At 40.3% G+C, this 18,725-nt stretch overlaps 2 protein-coding genes across 2 annotated transcripts in view; both read left to right on the forward strand.

Annotated features, from left to right (window-relative positions):
- The window catches only part of neto2a (neuropilin (NRP) and tolloid (TLL)-like 2a), a 20,275-nt gene extending 11,711 nt beyond the window's left edge, over positions 1 to 8,564 (forward strand). The window contains exons 7-10 of the mRNA XM_020617138.1: positions 1,910 to 2,138; positions 5,432 to 5,545; positions 5,707 to 5,837; positions 7,324 to 8,564. Of these exons, the coding sequence (XP_020472794.1) occupies positions 1,910 to 2,138; positions 5,432 to 5,545; positions 5,707 to 5,837; positions 7,324 to 8,055 (1,206 nt within the window). The 3' untranslated portion in view covers positions 8,056 to 8,564. The remainder of the gene's footprint in view (positions 1 to 1,909; positions 2,139 to 5,431; positions 5,546 to 5,706; positions 5,838 to 7,323) is intronic.
- A 5,810-nt stretch (positions 8,565 to 14,374) lies between these two features.
- dnaja2a (DnaJ heat shock protein family (Hsp40) member A2a) overlaps positions 14,375 to 18,725 on the forward strand; it is a 16,190-nt gene continuing 11,839 nt past the window's right edge. The window contains exons 1-2 of the mRNA XM_020617168.1: positions 14,375 to 14,562; positions 16,237 to 16,296. Of these exons, the coding sequence (XP_020472824.1) occupies positions 14,485 to 14,562; positions 16,237 to 16,296 (138 nt within the window). The 5' untranslated portion in view covers positions 14,375 to 14,484. The remainder of the gene's footprint in view (positions 14,563 to 16,236; positions 16,297 to 18,725) is intronic.

The following is an 18,725-nucleotide window of genomic DNA, read 5'->3' on the forward strand; positions in this document are numbered from 1 at the left end:
CTTGACGGTGTTACAGGTCACTGTGCACTAAGACAACCAGGCACAGGGACAGTTTCTTCCCCCAGGCTGTCACTCTGAACACTTGACCCACAACAGTATGACTGGACAATAACTCTCAGTTCAATACCTGTAAATATACATTGTACAGATTATACAGATCCTTACAGGTCTTTATTTTTATTCCTATTTATCTCATTTCAGTGAGCATTCCTTTGTCTATATTGTTTACTGCCTGTTTATACTGCTTATTTTGCATTGTTTGCACTGTTTGTTAATACTGTTTATTTTGTTATATTACACAGCCTTATGCTGGTTTACTGTTTACTTGGCCCTTGCATGGAGATATGTACATACACATTGAGAGCTGATGTACCAGAGTCAAATTCCTCATGTGTCTGACACACCTGGCCAATAAAGCAGATTCTGTTTCTGAATTTGGAAGACACTGTTTTTGGTCAGCTATTTAATAGTCCCATCAATCATTTCTCATTAACCAAATGATACAGTAGTACATTATCATATGAGCAAGGTGTGTTTACCAAGTGGTGGTTTCACTGTTACACATCAAATATAAGACAATTGTAAATGTATAAGTTGGAAGGACCACCCAACCACACCACTGGTTTTAGACTATGAAGCCAGAGGAGGTGTGGGTTCAGCTCAGCATCCTTGACACTCAGCTATGAGAAAGGAAACAGGCGAGGGAGACTGCACAGGCCAGTTATCAGTATATGAATGATGCATGCTTAGATTTTCAAAACTCTTCTTTGTCAGTACATCTATCCCTCTCCCAAACTGTTTTTTCTGGTTTTATACCAGCAGGAGAAGAGTGGGCAGGTCCTCAATCTGTCCCATGATCCTATTCTGTTCTATTAATCTTACAACCCCAAATCAGAAAAAGTTGGGACGGTATATAAAATTGAAAATGAAAATACTGATTTGTAAATCATCTGTGTCCTGTATTACACTGAAAACACTACAGCAGCACATTATTTGATGTGATACCTCATCAATTTTATTCTTTGTTCAAAATAAACACACTTCAATTCTGATGCCGGCAACACATTTCAAAAAAAGTTGGGACGGTTGTATTTCAAGGCAAAACAATGAAATGATGATTCCATTTGAACCAGGTGATGTAAACAGGTGACTGCGATCATGATTTGGTATAACAGTGGCATCCAAGAAAGGCAGAGCCTTTTAGGAGCAAAGATGATCAGAGGACCACTGGTTTGCCAACATATCTGTGAGAAAATTACTGAAATGTTTAAGAACAATGTCCATGCAAATTCTCAGTCATCCAGGTCATAGTATGCTGCCAGTCTCCTTGGACACCATCTGTCCACAGCTGGCCTCAGTTCCCCTTGACCAAGATCAGGGAACTCACAAAATGTAACAGGAAATTACAACTGAATATAAATGAAGTACAGTAGCACTGGCATGACATTTCTGTTAAAGTACAGATACACATTATTTGAATATAAGAATACAAGGTACATTCTACATTCTTGTAAAATGCACTTCACCTACAGATACAAATTTGTTAGCCAATTTTAATTTCACAGAATGATATCTCTGACCTTATTGTTAGTTTCAAGAAAAGAGGACCAATGATTAGGCTATATGTCAACATTCCAGTCCAACTGCAGAAATGAAAACGCTGCCTGTTACAACATTGCATTTTAGCATCACATTGTATGGTAGCCTGCCAGTAATGGTGATTCTGGTTTCTGGCCCCAAAAAAGCATCAGACTTCACAGTATGTTACTGTATTTTTGAAAAACAGTACTTAAATGTTAAAAATTGGCTGTATTTAGTGCAGTGTGACTGTGAGGTTAAGCCTAGGGTTTGCTGTGGAGTTGGCATTCATTTGCCTCCACACTGATTTCCATCTCCTGTCTATTTGCAGATCTACCTGCGCTTCACTGACTACCAGATGGAGCACTCTAATGAGTGCAAGAAGAACTTTGTGGCCGTGTATGATGGCAGCAGTGCCATCGAGAACCTCAAGGCCAAGTTCTGTAGCACCGTGGCCAATGATGTGATGTTGGATAATGGTGTGGGAGTTGTGCGAATGTGGGCTGATGAGAAGAGCCGACTCAGCCGGTTTCGTATGCTTTTCACCTCCTTCATTGACCGTGAGTGCCAGTCTTGTTAACAGTTTAACTTTATGAAGAACCAAAATTGAAAAAATAGAATGTCAAGAATGTTTTAGTTCTTTTTTATTACTGTATTTATGCAAATATCTTCAGTGACAGAGGTAAATCTATGTCAATGTTGCTGTTTGGTCACTGAAAGACAGTTTTCTATTTCAGTTTCTGTTGCCCCTGATCACCGTGTAACTGTCCGTCATGAATTAAGCCACCATATGTTGTTACTTTACTGTAACACCCAAACCTTACCAGCCACCACATTGACCATCCACACAGAGAAGCAGTTGATTTGTGAGGTCCCACACACCTTCTACATCAGCAGTCATTAACGGACACTAAAGTGTCATTACAATGAGGAAAACTAATTGAGCTGTGCCATGTTTAAAGCAGAGATATGTGAGCAACAATTATTTAGTCAAGCATTTTTTGAATAACTGAAAGCATCAAATAAATTTGCATATGCATGTCAAAGCATGATACAGTTCTTATTAAAAGTCACTTACAAAAGGCAAATATATACTGATTTCTCTATTTTGCCATAAAGAAAGGCTGAAGAAGGTTAATGTATCTGCTGGAAGAGATCACACATTAAGCTTCATCATTTTTTCAAGGACAAGGAGGTGGGGTTGTTTCTGGCTACAGTATTTTGGTGACATAAGCAAAACGTTTCATCATTCACTGCTGCACTGGTTATATAACTGAAATGCTCATAAGGCCTTGCCTTCGCTATTTTAATTGAGCACAGTGGGACAGTTTTGTCACTTGTCATTCCAGAGGTAAGCATCTGGATTTATGGTAATCCAGGTAATCAAAACACTGGCATTGACAGCCCTGCACACACAGGCCACATGGATCATAATATAATGTTTGCATGGAACATAAGTCATCTGGTCACAGATATGTGATTATTGCACAGCACTGTGAGCAAATGAACTGCCATCAGGTTACAGTTTATGAGAACAAGCAGTTTACGAAGATTATTCTTTCACTTAAACTCTAGTCTGTAGTCTCCTCTCAATGTCAGCTGTTTAGTGCAGGGTGAGCAGTGTTTGTTTTTTCTCTTTAACAATGTAACATTGAACATCAGTGACAGATTTAAAAAGTAGATTGTGCATCTGAAGTTAATCATAAACTATTACTTTGTTCTGTTTGGTGCCCTTACACATGGTGGCACCCTGGGTGAGTGGCTAGCTCGTGTATGCATAAAAACAGTCCTGTGAAGAAGTTTCAAACTAATGGTGTTAAAGGTTTCACATAAAGTAGCAAAAATTGCCATATAAAAACAGTTTTTCTTTTAGAGCACTGAAGTGTTTTCATTAAATGCCTGAATAGACTGAGGGATTAATTCTCACATTCTCCTGAATACTTCCCAAACCCTGGCTGAATGCTAATGTTGTTTTCATCAGCAAACCCATAACCATTGCAGTCAAGACGTAATGGCTTTTTAAATTCAGCAAAGGTTGTTTTTTTAGTCTGAGTCCTTAAAAGCAATTGGATCCTCATTAATTCTGATCACACAGCTCATCTCGGCAAAGTGTGAAGTCTCTTGAATAACTCCCAAACTTTATTTGGCCAGAGTCAGCCACTGGCTCAGAGTTTACTTTGAGGTTAGAGGGAACCATTAATCTTTGTCACTCAGTGAACAGGATGAGTGTTGCCTTCCACCCTCCATCATCCTTAATGTGCTCTAACCTTCCAACAGAATTCCCTCCAAAATCTAAACCTGATACAGACACTTACCCAGCCACATACACAAACACACACACACAGTACATATACTGTATATTCAGACATGAATATGCATGTGCATGTATGGCAGGAGGGTGGGAGTAAGAGCGTGAAGTGTTGTTGACATCCTCTGAGAAATGACATTTTGAAGGCAGTGGATGTGTAATTGGTTTGGAAGTGATTGCAGTGTCAGGGGAGCGACACCATCCACAGGCTCACCGGGAGATAGATAGGGAGGACACTCCAACACACACGTATGTACATACTGTGTACACAACCCCTTCTCAAAGTTATTTAACTCCAAGGCAGAGGAAGCATGCAGGGAAAGGGAAGCGGAAGCTCAGAGCCCTCATCAGAGTGGATCTTGGACAGTGGTGAAGTTGGTGGAGTGAACTACAGTCTGTTTTGTGCCTGGTTCAGACTACACGATTTTTTTTGTCTGATCCAATGGTCACTATGTCAGATTAAATGGTTATAGAGTCATACGTTCTTGAATGAGGGATACGACAGGCTACATGTTGATACCTGACAGATCCCAGCCTGCTGTTGTTCACACCTTGGAGGTGCTTGGGACAGGGAGAATGGAAACACAGAATAGCATCATCGGGGGCGGCTGTGGCTCAGGAGGTACAGCGGGTCATTAACTTTTCTTCCCTCACTGTCATCAAGTGCTTTCTCAAGGGGGATTTGGTGGGTTTTAGCTCTATAAATAATATTAATAATAGTACTTTACTTTGTAAAGTGTCCTGAGATGACCTTTGTTGTGATTTGGCCCTTTACAAATACAATTGAATTTAATTGAAATAGTACTGCTCAGTTTTTGTGTTATACGATGGGTCTGTGTTTGAGTCTTTCCTGTTCTCCAGCATATCAAAACAGAAACAGTATGAACTCTCAATGAAAACTAAGTGGTAAATTTTATGCCTATTATACAAACAAAAACAGCACTACAGGACTCCCCATGCTTCCCAGCTAACTTCCACTTCAGCCAAATCTGCCCAGATTGTCTGTACCAAGACCCAGGCATCTGCATCTTCTTACAGACAGTGCATCTATCTCCTGAGCCTAGCAGCCATCATCAATTACTAGTCATCTCTGTCTCTGCCATCTCAGCCTTTGTACGCTAATAGTCACTTTAATGTGGGGCGTCTCATGGCACCTGCCTGACCATCTGTACTCCACTATGGCCTGAAGCCATTCCTATTACCACCCCACCCCTGCCTTCTCTTCACCATTTCCATACTCCTCCTCTCGTCCTGCTCCTAGTTTTTCAACTATCCACACATCCACCCTCACCCCCAACACGAAGGCTGCAGTATCTGCAGAAAATGATGATGGCCTTGGGTGGAGATGTCTCCAGAACATCCATGACAGATTTCTACAGCCAAATTATTGTTCTTGTATTGTGGTGTTACTGTTATTATCCTGAAAATGGCTTCTAGTTCTTTTCAGTGTTGTCATCGTTTACTCAGCACAGTAGACAGCTGTTTTCCTGTTGTTCTTTTTTTTCCTAAATTCAATTTTCTATGTGTACTGTCTTTTGCCTGCAGCCCCCTGTTCAGCCAGTACATTCTTCTGCCACAGCAACATGTGCATTAATAACTCCCTGGTGTGCAATGGGGTTCAGAACTGTGTCTATCCATGGGATGAAAACCACTGCAAAGGTGATCATCTTTTGTTGTTTTGAAACTTTCCAAAATTAGGTTATTATGATTACTTATGAGTTTAGCAAGATACAAGGTTGAGATTCTGTAGTTTTCCCCTGTGTTCTATTACTTGCTTTATTTTTCTTATTCTCTTTTCTCCTCACCTCTTCACTCATCAGAGAAGCGCTCTAGAGGGCTATTTCATCAGATCACTAAGACCCATGGCACTGTCATTGGTGTCTCATCAGGCATAGTTCTGGTTCTTCTTATCATCTCCATCCTGGTTCAGATGAAGCAGCCAAGAAAAAAGGTAACTTGTCTGTTGACGTTGACCTTTTGTTCAGAAGGAAAGCAGACCCAGCCAGAAAAGAAGAGACGTGTAATTGAAAGCAAGTGGGACCAGATCTGAGCACATGTAGCTTTGGAGACAGAGAAGGAAGAAAATCACTCTTGGATTTCACTATTTCACACTGTATCAAACAAAAATCCATTATAACACAGATGTTTAATTTAGTTATCTTTTTTGTTTAATCTCTTTCTATTAAGCCGCCTCAACTATTTTTTGTTTGAGATTTCCCACAATGGCCAGAAGGCAATCAAAGCATTTCTTTATGCCTGGTCTATTGAGAGATAGGTGTATCTGACTCCTTATCTCTCAATGACAGCTAAACATTGTATACAATGGTGGTACTGGCCTATTGACACTGAGCAGATAATGTTTTATAAAGGTATAAATATTCTGTACCACAGAATAAGATCACAACAGGTACTGTGAGTTTGGTTAACATAAATATAGCCCCCAAATTTAAAGAATCTGAAGTATTTTGCAACATACAAGATGATTTTATCTTTGTTTTAGCTTGTTTTAGGGAGGTTTTAAGGGTGAACTTGACTATCATCACTTTCCTCCCATCATCTTTTTAAACTTTCAATCTTCAAACTGCAGAAAACATGATTTCAAATTCTTAATTAAATAACAAACTAATGAATTTATTTATTTATTTATTACAACATTAAATATTTAAACTACATTTGGTAGATTGATTAAATTTGATTGACAGTGGGCAGGCAGCATAAGCAAAAAGACAGACATCCAGAATACAGATCAGATCTGGATAAAATAAGGTCTGGTGCTAGATGTTGCCACCCTATATATGTGTCAGATTTCAAACAAAGAATTTTGATAACTTTTGACAGAATTACTTTTTTTTTTTTTTTTTAAATGGGAAATTTTTTGTATGTGATTTTCCCCCCTATTTTTTGTGACCTCGACCTTTGACCTTTTTCAGTCAAAATCTAATCACTACTAGGGTTGGTCCCCACCAATATCTGTACCAATGCTGACAATCCATCCAGTCATTTGTCCATAATCCTCCTAACAAAAGACACATACGGAACCAATAATCTCATAATCTCCTTGGTGTAAGGTAGCAACCCCAGGAATCAAACTGATTCAAATATTGCTATATTATGAATTATACTCAGAAGTTTCTGACATCCAGTTTGTCCTTCAAACCGGCAAGAACAATATGGACAAAAACATAAATACTGAAATCTCTCATGTTAAATAAACAAAGCTGCTCTAACTTCAGCAAAAATGTTATGTTGACTCCCATCAGGTATAGCAAGAAGGTGAGAAAATAGTTTTTCAGATGCCTTTAGTGGCACATTTACTGTTTTCTGACAGTTGACCGAGGGTTGTTCTGTGGTTTGTCTTGGGATCGGTGTGAAAACTATTGCCATCCTATCCTAATTCCTAAAATGTAATGGTTTGAATAGGTTTTCTTCTTTTCCAGGTTGTAGCTCGCCGACCTGGTGTTTTCAACAAGGCTGGGTTCCAAGAGGTATTCGACCCACCACACTACGAGCTCTTCTCTCTACGGGACAAGGAGATATCCTCAGATTTAGCTGACCTGTCTGAGGAGCTGGACAGCTTCCACAAGCTGCGACGCTCCTCCACCATATCTCGCTGTGTCCACGAGCACCACTGCGGCTCACAAGCCTCAGTGGCTACTGGTGGCGGAAGTATGAAGCACAGCCGCACTACCCTGAGCTCTATGGAGCTGTCCTACCACAATGACTTCTCCAAGCCACCACCCATGAAGACTTTCAACTCCGCAGCCAGCTACAAGAAGAGCTGCTATGGCTACAAGCAGCACACACAGACTCATGACTGCGACCAGCAGGTCATTGAAGACCGGGTCACAGAGGAGGTCCCATGTGAGATCTATGGCCGTGGCGGAGGAGGAACTGGAGGAGGAGCCACGGGTGGAGGAGCAATAGGAGGAGCATCAGGAATAGCAGGAGGGACCATTGCAGGGACAGTGGGAATAACGGGAGGACTGGCTATGGCTGGAGGAATGGCTATGGTGGGAGGAATGGGCATGGCAGGGCCTAGTGGTATTGCCGGAGGTATCGGTGGTGGGATGGCAGGAGCCTGTGGAACCCTCAGTGTTCGTGGCAACAGCGCTCGTAACAGCACCACCATAGTTGATCCACAGCAGCGCTCTATGTCCATGGATTTCTAGATGGAGAAGGGAGAGAGAAAAGCAGAAAGGAAGTGCAGACACACAGCTTGCATTTCTTTCAATAAGAGAAGGAAGAAGAGAAGATAGGAGCATCTTAAAGGATAGGAGCAATCCTAAAATGACCGCTCCTTTTCCCTCTTCTACCTACAAGCAGTGATAATAGTATAGTGGCTACCACTTAAGGATATTCTCTCATTGTCTCATGTGGAGGAATGGGAGACAAAAAGTGAAGAACAGGAAAAATACAGTGGAAATTAATCATTCTCTTCTTCAGATAATGGATTCAGAGTGAAGGAAATGTGGAGACATCTTGTCTAATCTCCAGTACATACACATTTAATCTCTCCTACCATAAGAGACTTACAGGAGAATATTCTTGCATGCAGACCCCATACTTCTCTCTGTTTGGTTGATAAAAGACCAGGATACAGGCATAAAAAAACAAAGTCAGTCAATAATACACAAATAAATGTGCCAAAGAATGGCAGAGTATTCATATAGAAGCTCAGTATATGAGTTAAATGGTGTTTACCCATTATTTGGCCCGAAAGAGGGGGTGTCAGGCCATGCCATCATAAATCTTCAGAGCCCAACAATAAGAAGCTGAGGTTTTACATTTATTCAACTGCAATGCAAAGATATATCATATATGACATATAGTGAGTCTTCTAATAATTTATTTGAGTCTTTAATTTTGTCAGTGTACTGTACTATTACAGCCAGTATATATTCAGCCTCATGATGATGCTTGGCTTTTAACTCTTTAATACTTTTCAATTGTTGCTCAGATGATTTTATGAAGATGACATGACATGTTGATGATAAGATTGAAGTTGATGATGAAGTTGCACTTGTTGATGATGATCAGAAATATGATGATGACAATGACATTGATGTTATGTTACAATAATAATGATGTAGTTTTCGTGGTTACCTCACAAATACACAGAAGGTAAACTCCATTCAGTCTCTCCTCAGGAAGAGCCCATGCAGAGGCAATCTTATTTTGGAAAGGAACGGGGTTGGGGTAGGCGGTACAGACTATTTTTGCTCTGTGAGCTTTATGGACATTCAGACAATGAGTGATCATTAATGGAATATTAGGTGTTTAGTTGTGAGGCCTGGACTGAATAAAAATAACAAGCATCCCACTCCCACACCGAACATTACAAGAAAATGTCATTTCTGAATTTCCCCATGAACTGAGTGTGTAAAACAAGCACAACCTGTTAACCATTGGTTGTATAATTTCATTCTCATGAATTAAATGAGAGTTCACACCTCTTTTTAAGTGTTTGTGTATTTTAACCCAGAGACATGAAAAAATGGCACCACCTGTTGGCTGAAGATGCTGCATCTAGGTGAAACACAATGTAACATGGAGGTACACAAGACACAACCTTTGCAAGATGTTTAGCTTTGCCATGATAGATACTAGCATGCAAAATGACTTTAGCATTATTTATTTTCTGATTTGTGTGAATCCTGTATGGTGGAATATACAGAATTTTAGGCTGAATAATTCCAATTGCAACATGATCATTTCTGCTTTAAAGATTATTGGCACAGGCTAAAGATAGGGCAGATCCTGCAGAAACATAAAACAAGTCAAATTAATCCTTACCACATTTTTTCACTCGCTCTCTTACCCTATAAATTCCACTTAACCTTTCCTTTCCTCTCATTATGCATTACATTATCTCATGCTTAAGGAATCCTTTTACAGTATGTGACTTTCAGATAGTCATGGCCACATGCATTAGGATCTTATCATGTGGTACATAGATGCATGCAGTCCCATGTGCCTTAAGGCAGTATACAGTACATGTATGATGATGATGATCAATATATTATACCGGCATGATTGTCATGTATTGCTAAACAGCAGATTTCAGAATCAGAATCAGCTTTATTGGCCAGGTGTGACGGACACACGAGGAATTAGACTCTGGTACATCGGCTCTCAATGTGCAAACAGTAAACCAGCATAAGGCTGTGTAATATAACAAAATAAGCAGTATTAACAGCAACAAACAGTGCAAACAATGCAGGATAAGCAGTATAAACATAGTAAACAATGCAAAGGAATGTTCATTGAAATGAGATAAATAGGGATAAAAACAGAGTACTTAAAACTAGAGACCTGTATCAGTCTGTATAATCTGTACAATGTATATACACACACAGACATTGCATTTCATGAACATGGCTCTGCAGTCAAAACGAGCACTCAGAGGGCATATACCTCTGCCAAGGCATAACATTTGCTCACACAAATGTGTCCCTTGTGAAAAATGAGATCCAGAACAACAGAAAATGCATCATAAAATCCTTGATCCGGATCAGATCAGGCTCACGTTTTAGGGTATGATAGGCAGTTATACTGTGCATCTTACCTGAACAGTTCAGGGTTCTGTCTTCATTATAGTAGAAAATGTGCTAAATGGGGTTTTCAGTTAACTTTAAATGCCCATCAAAGCCGGAATCCAGATCAGATCCTGATGAAATTTGGTCTAGTGATAGACATTGCCACCCTACATAAGTGTCAAATTTCAAATGATTTTGATAACCTCTGGAGATATGAATTTTAAAAATTTTGCTCCATATTAAAGATGGGATTTTTGTGAATTGTTATTTTTTTGTGACCTTGACCTCTTTCAGCCAAAATCTAATCACTTCTGAGGTTGGTCCCCACCAATGTCTGTACCAAGTATGCTGATGATCCATCCAGCCATTTGTTTGTAATCCTGCTAAACCACAAAGACACAATACGAAAAACATAACCTCCTTGGTGGAGGTATGTTACGGCTAACTGTCAGGACCAGGAACTGAGGACCCAGTAAGTGCAGAACTAGGACACAGACTTCAGATAAAAGAATTTTAATCAGGGCGGTAACAGAAGGTGTAAGGAGTAGTGTGGACGTTATGGCCGGTACGGGCAACTGGGAGCTGTGTAGACTGGACCACTCGGTGAGCAACCCGGGGTGCGGAGAGTACTGACAGCCACTAAATTGAGAACAGAGGAGGATGATGAGAACACTCAGCAGATCAAATACTGACAATGTGGGGAATAATGAATGGAACCTGGAACTGCAGAGCGATGCTGTGCGGGGAGGCAGCAGGTGGCGAGATGACTGCCGGCCGGTGCATGGATCCGCTGGTGGGGGGAGCTGTGGCTCCCAGCTACTGTGATCACAGCCCAGGTCAACCAGCATGGAAAGTGCGTCTGGGCAGCTGAGTCGCCGAGGAGGGCGCGTACCGTCCCCACAGGATAATCCTTAACTAAGAAGCTCAGGCTGCGAGGAGACAGCAGGGTGCAAAAAGGCAAACAAAACCCAAACTTCCTAAAACCATAGTTCAGTCAAAAACAAGGCTCAAGGAGAGTTCCACTGGCACAAAGCAAAAGCTACTAGTACAGCGATTCAGAGTTCAGTTCAGAGAAATGCAAAAACCACAGGGATCATCAAGACCAAAAAAGGAAACCCAGCTCGTCAGAGTTGACTGCTTACTGATGATGGCGGGACGTCGAGAGATGATCTGGCGACGAGGACACACCAACGTTCACCTTAAGTACTGCTCCGCTGATTGGGAGCAGGTGTGCCAGTGGGTCAAATTGTTTTGAAATTATCTGTAAAAGATCTTGTATAGCCATGTATTTAAATTTAGTAATATAATTCAGAATCAAAATTATAATCAGCTTTAATTCAAGGTCAAAGGTCAAAGTGTTTATTTGTCATATGCACAGTTAGGAAACGTGTTTTCCTGTACAATGAAATTCTGGTACAGCTGTTCAGCCTCCTGTCTGTATGCTGACTCATCACCATCATGGATGAGAGGGTGTCATTTGTGAACGGGTCCTCTGAGGAGCAGTCATTGGTGTAGGGGGAGAACAGCAGCAGGGACAGTACACATCCCTGGGGGGTGCCTGTGCTGATAGTCCGGGTGCTGGATGTGGTTTTTCCCAGCCTCACCAGCTGCTTCCTATCTGTCAAAAAGCTGTTGATCCACTGACAGGTGTGGTCGGGCACAGTGAGTTGGGTCAGTTTAGAGTGGAGGATGTCCAGGATGATGGTGTTGAATGCCAAACTGAGGTCCACAAAGAGTGACATTTTTGCCCAGTGTAGAAGCAGATTTCACCTCCCCTTGACTTCAGTCGATCCTCTCTGTGAGAAGTCAGAATTAGTCCAGTTGATGAGAAGCAGTCCATACATTTTGTTGGCTAGAAAGCGGAAGTTAACTAGATGGATAGTCAGAAGCAGTATTCGGAGCCCCCCCCATCCTAGCTTGACTAGACTAATTTAAACCTCTGGTTATGTTTAACAGCTACTTTATTTATAGATTTCAGGAAAATAACAAATGGCCCACAAACAAAACACAACTGATAATTACCTGCCCACCAGAAATATGGCCACCATGGTGTCACTCTTCAGCCCCTTTTGTTCTCTCAGTTGTTGCTGTCATTCAAAAGTCACACCAGTGTTAATTCAGGTTTTACTTCTTGCAGCATCCAACTTCTTATTAGTTATAACTTTCTCAAATACAGTGTTATCTGCACAGATTTGCAGCCCTGCACCATAGTTGGGAACCTCTGGTTCATGGCTAAACTGCTTTATCCTTTGCTCAGAGGTGGTAACTAGCCTTAGGAGTCTGGACTTTTCTGGCAGGGAGAACTGAAAGAGGTCAGCTAACTCCATTCAAAACACAGGCTTTATTCTATCTTGATAACACAATGATAAACAATGCGTGTGGCCTTTGATGCTCAGTTAACGGCATTACAATCCTATCTATACATTTAAAGCTGACTACTGTATTTCCCCACCTGTGGCTGCATGTTAAAGGAGTCTGTTCTGTGCGGTGGTCCTCTCGCTCGAAAGCTGCGTGCAGGTAGCAGCTTCTGGCAACAACAACAACATTACCTATAAAGCTATACGTCTTAAAAGTGAAGGCCTTGCCTGTAACCATTGTTGTAGTTGAGGCCCCAGTGTTCAAGTCCAAGTTGAGTTGCGGGTCCTTAGTGTTTGAGTCAGAGTCGAGTCTTGAATCCCCAGTGTTCAAGTCCAAGTCGAGTCCGAGTCACCAAAGAATAATTCAAGCTGAATCCAAGTTGAGTCCCATTACTTGAGTCAGTAAACAAAATTGACACAAATCACACAATTTTATATTCCAAACCTGTATTTCAGAAGTCACCTTAGACTTCCTCATTGTCCATCATTTTGACAAATAGGGTCATAAAAAATGCTGTCATAATTTATTAATACCCCTCAATTTAATATTGATTTTTTAATAATAAAGCATTTAATTGAATTTTTCTGAGCAAGACTGAAGCTGAACACAGCTAAATGTTTTTATACACCTCTCTTATTTATGACATATAGAGTTTACCTACCTCTAAATAGGGTTTATGCACAAATTCAACCAGGTTATTCAATATTCTGCTTGCTATCTCTATCAGTGCAATGCAGTTATAGCTTTGTGTTTCTGAATTTACACTGTATTATCTACATTTTATGCCCAACCCTGATCAACACTGTAAGAGCCATTTATGCCGCTCACTCATATTGTTACAATTTACCCAAATCTTTTTTTCAGCACACCCCTGATTCTTAAGTTGAAGACATAAATCGTCTGTATTGAGTTTTCTGAAGAAAAAGAGGGTCAGCTACAAATTGAAACTCTTGTGTAATATGATTTTAAATATTTTTATTTAAACTATAAACTGATTAAGTTTAATGCTTAAAGAATTGTTTACAGTTGGTTACAACTGCATAAAAATGTTGGATATTGCCAACATGGCATGAAAACCAACGAGCCTGAACATTTAACACTGATATATGAACATTTGAACCTTCACTCAGTTCAATTAAAAGAACCAAACGTGCTCTTTCTGTTTTCATTATAAGAGACAAACTAATTAATTCATTTTTCTGTTCACCCTATCCAGCTTGTCTTTCTGTACATGGCACACAGCAACACTGTTGAGGCCGATTTGGGTCATGGTGCTGCACGGCTATGTTTTCAGCTGTGATTGCCTGTAAGATCTGTCACTCAAACTAACTTGACCTATGGGTTTGCCTCCTGCCTCGTGTGGGGTTGTTCATACTCTTTCGCTGACGTCATTTTGTATAAATTTGCTATTTAGTTTCGTTACGCCTCGGCAAAAAGTGTGGGGGATGAAATGTGTTTTTACGAGAAGTGGGGGTATTGAAGTGTGTTTTTAGAAAAAGTGTGGGTGTTACAGCCCCCGCGGCTGCAAAGCGCATGACCTGCTTTGCTGTTCTACTCCCAGTCGGCTAGAGGCAGCAGCGCACACACCGGGCGGTGAACTTCCCGGAAAGAGAGACGCAAGCCGAGCAAAAGATTAGCATTTTCCACCGGTTCTTTCTCTTTGTCCATCCACCTCCCTGCTGAAGCAACATCTTTACCTACACTATGGCGAATGTTGTTGACACAAAATTATACGACATTCTCGGAGTGTCTCCATCTGCGTCTGAAAGCGAATTGAAAAAGGTAATTCGAGAAAAGAACTTGAACAATTATGAAATTACTTTACGCGTTTGTTTCAAATGTGAAATTTGCTTCATTCAGAAAATGGCCTTATGCGCAGCTAGCTAACGTTAGCTAGGGCTAGCCAAAATCATTTCAGTGAGCATTCCTTTGTCTACATTGTTTACTGCCTGTTTATACTGCTTATTTCGCATTGTTTACACTGTTTGTTGCTTGTTAATACTGCTTATTTTGTTATATTACACAGCCTTGTGCTGGTTTACAGTTTACTTGCCCCTTACATGAGGATATGTACATACACAGTCGATGTACCAGAGTCAAATTCCTCATGTGTCCGACACACCTGGCCAATAAAGCAGATTCTGATTCTGATACTTATCCAACGGTAGCTAGGTGGACACATATCGTGTCATTATTAGATGACTCATTGTGAGCTAGTCTAGTAACATTAATGACTTTGAAGTTGCCCGTTTTGGGTATCCAGTTTTACTTAACTAACGCTACGTTTATTCAAGGCCCCTAGTCTTAGTTAACTTTACTAGAATGACTAACGTTATTTAAGGCTTGCATTATTTCATAACAGCATTATTGACTCTGGTATAGTGGCTTTCAATATGTACAGTATGTACATATCCTTACGTATGGCAAAGGCAAAGGGCAAGTAAACAATATAAGGCTGATAGAACAGAATAAAGGAATGTGCATTAGGAAGCAAGAAAAAAATAAAGGTAAAGTACTTATAAATAGAGACCTGTATATACACACACGCACACATTCTATGGATTTGTATGTTTAATGTATATTTACAGGTATTGGACTGAGGGTTATTGTCCAGTCATACTGTTGTGAGTTAGGTGTTAATCACAGTGACGGCTCAGGGGAAGAAACTATTCTTGTGCCTGGTTGTCTTGGCGTACAGTGACCAGTAACGCCGTCCAGAGGGGAGGAGTTCACACAGATTGTGTCCAGGGTGTGAGTGGTCTGCAGAAATCTTCTCTGCCCTCCTTTTGACCCATGAGGTGTACAGGTCCTCCATGGAGGGCAGGCTCTCACACCAATGACCTTTTCTGCAGTCCTGACTGTCCACTGAAGTCTGTACTTGTCCCGTTTGGTTGCTGAGCCAAACCAGACAGTGATGGAGGTGCAGAGAACAGACTCGATGATTCCTCTGTAGAACTGTATCAGCAGCTCCTGGGGCAGGTCAAACTTCCTGAGCTGGCACAGGACGTACATCCTCTGCTGTGCCTTCTTGGTGATGGTCCTGATGTTGGTCAATAAATCTGATCCTGATTGTATTGTGATTGCCCTAGCAAGAGATGCTAATTAGCCTATGTACCTTTACCCAAACGTTAAATTAACAAGCGGTTAAATTGTCAGACATTTTGAATTGCCGTTTTTGTAAAAGGTTAGATGCGGGTGTAATGTAGCCTACTTAAAACTAGTGACTAACATTAACTGTAGTAAGTCGAGGAAATGGATATACTTTTAGCAGTAAACCTAAATATAACACTATTCAACGGCAGTCAGTTAACCTTAGAGGTGTTTTCTCTATGGATACGTCTGTTTTTGTCAGACGCGTGTCATTACATAAACAATCAGAAATGGGGTGTGTGATCCATGTAAATATTCCATGTCTACACTGAGAATGATCAGGCTCCCTCTTTTGTGTACTCCTAGGCATACCGGAAGCTGGCAAAAGAATACCATCCTGACAAGAACCCAAATGCTGGTGATAAGGTAAACAGTTCCCTCTTTTATTTTCTTGGTATGACTTTGACATATAGGTTTTTCCAGCAACATTCATGTTTTGTGAAAAAACAGATTTTTCTGTTCACATTTATCTACTTTATTTCTGCGTTGACTGCAAAGTTCAGTTCAGTTTCCCTGGCCTCATCTATCCATGACAACGTAGACAAGACTCCTAGGTCTATTTTGTTCCCCAACCAGGGTAGCAGCAGCTCCATCAAGTACATTAGCATGAGCAAAGCCTGATAAGAAAAACTATGTTGTGTGTGAGAACCTGAGGCTGAGGCAGTAGACACAACACTTGGGCCACCGCCTACTTGTTACTCCCTAGCTTCTGTGTTGCACACTTTAAATATGCTGGGAGAGACACTTTGAGCAAATTATGAGGGTGTAGTTGCTCTTCAAGGGTTGTATTGGACATTGATTAGGTGTAGAATGACTCTCATGTAAGGATATTGCAGCCTTGCACATGCTTTGCCTGGAAATGTCATCCACCACCACAACTGAGGTGAAAGATTAATGGAAATCTCATTAAATTAAGGGACAAACCTGATGACTGTTGCACTAATTATGAATTGTATTTGTGTGTGACAAGCCTTGTAATAGACTGGTGACCTGTTCAGGGTGTACCCCTCCTCTTGCCCAGTGTCAGCTTGGATAGGCTCCAGCCCCCTAGCAATTCTATTCAGGAGTAAGCGGTATAGATAATGGATGGATGGATTTGGGTGTGACAACTGATCAGACCCAGCTGGAACAAGTCAGGCCCAGTCTTAGTCAGTCCTTGTTGACAGTTGGCAGAAAAAAGTCATTTGGTGTGTGCCCAATAAAGATTGTCATCTTAAGAACTTGTCACGGCCACTGGTTCCCATAAAAAAATTTTTTTTAACATGTTTAGTATTTACGACTGACATCGCTAATGGATGTTCGAGGGAGAAGTCCTGGTAAATAAACAAAAGATAAAGCTAAAGACTGAAGAATGGTGATAAAAGGACTGTAGTATGAAAGTGCACTGGATAGCTGAAGTGGATCTAAAACTTACTGAACTGTGGCAGGAGAATGAACGCCTCTACCACATTAACCTTATTTCAGAGACGTACCATTATGAGACTGATGTGTTTCAGATCCGTCTGTAGCTGTACAGTCAGTGTTGTCTGTGCTTCTCCATCCAGGTTCTCACCCAAATTTTGTGCTTTTGTTCCCCTTTTTTGTCTTTTTCAGAGCAAATTGAAGTGTAAGTCATGGATTGGTATAAACAATGCAAGCCCATTGTGTTCATATTAATAAATATGAACACAACACAACATAATAAAAAAGTTATTTGACAAACAGACGGCAGTTTGTAAGTCTGGGCGTGCACCAATCAGATTTTCTGGATATAGTATGTGGAGTCCCACAGGGGTCAGTTTTGGGTCCTAAACTTTTCATACTGTATAGTAACGATATATGCAATGTTTCTGAATTATTGAACTTTGTACTATTCGCTGATGATACTACTATATGGGCCTCTGGGGAAGACCTACAGCAACTTTTGGGTCTGATTACTGTGGAACTGGACAAGGTGAAGAAATGGTGTGACAGGAATAAGTTATTACTAAATCTGGACAAAACAAAATTCATGCTGTTTGGATATGGAATATTAAAATCGTCAGATCCAAGTAAGGGTGGGGGATGCCAATATAGGAAGAGTTTACGAAACAAAATTTCTAGGCATAAATATTGATGATAAAATCTGTTGGAAACCTCATATTAAATATATACATAATAAATTGGCTAAAAGTATATCTATATTGGCAAGAGTTAAAAATATTGTGGATCGGAAGTCACTCCATACTCGTTACTGTTCTATGTTTGTACCTTACTTGGTCTATTGTGTTGAGTGATGGGGAAATACATACAAAAGCGCATTATGCTCATTATTTAAACTACAGAAAAGGGCCATTAGAATTGTTCATGGACTTGGTTATAGGGATCATACGAATTTATCATTTGCACATTCAGGATTTTTAACATTTTTTGATTTAGTAAAATACAAATCTGCTGTATTTATGTATAAAGTCAGATATAATTTGGTGCCAAGTGGTATTCGGGGTCTGTTTGGTGATCGAGAGGGTGGTTATGGATTGAGGGGCCACTTAAATTTAAAAACTCAGGCCATACGTACAACTAGGAAAAGTTTTTGTATATCTGTGAGTGGTGTAAAATTATGGAATAGATTGGGTGATGATTTAAAACAATGTACAAGTGTAAAACAATTTAAGAATAAATATAAAAAGGCCTGCATAGCTGGGTATTGGATACAGGAAGTGTAATGATCTTATTAAGATATTATCGGTGTATTTATGGGTGGTGTGAGAAAAAGTCCATTTATTTTGAAAAGAGAAGACTAATAAAAAGATATATTTCTCTATATGAAATTTATT

The sequence above is a fragment of the Monopterus albus genome, unplaced genomic scaffold, assembly GCF_001952655.1.
Source record: "Monopterus albus unplaced genomic scaffold, M_albus_1.0 scaffold186.1, whole genome shotgun sequence".
NCBI lineage: Eukaryota > Metazoa > Chordata > Actinopteri > Synbranchiformes > Synbranchidae > Monopterus > Monopterus albus.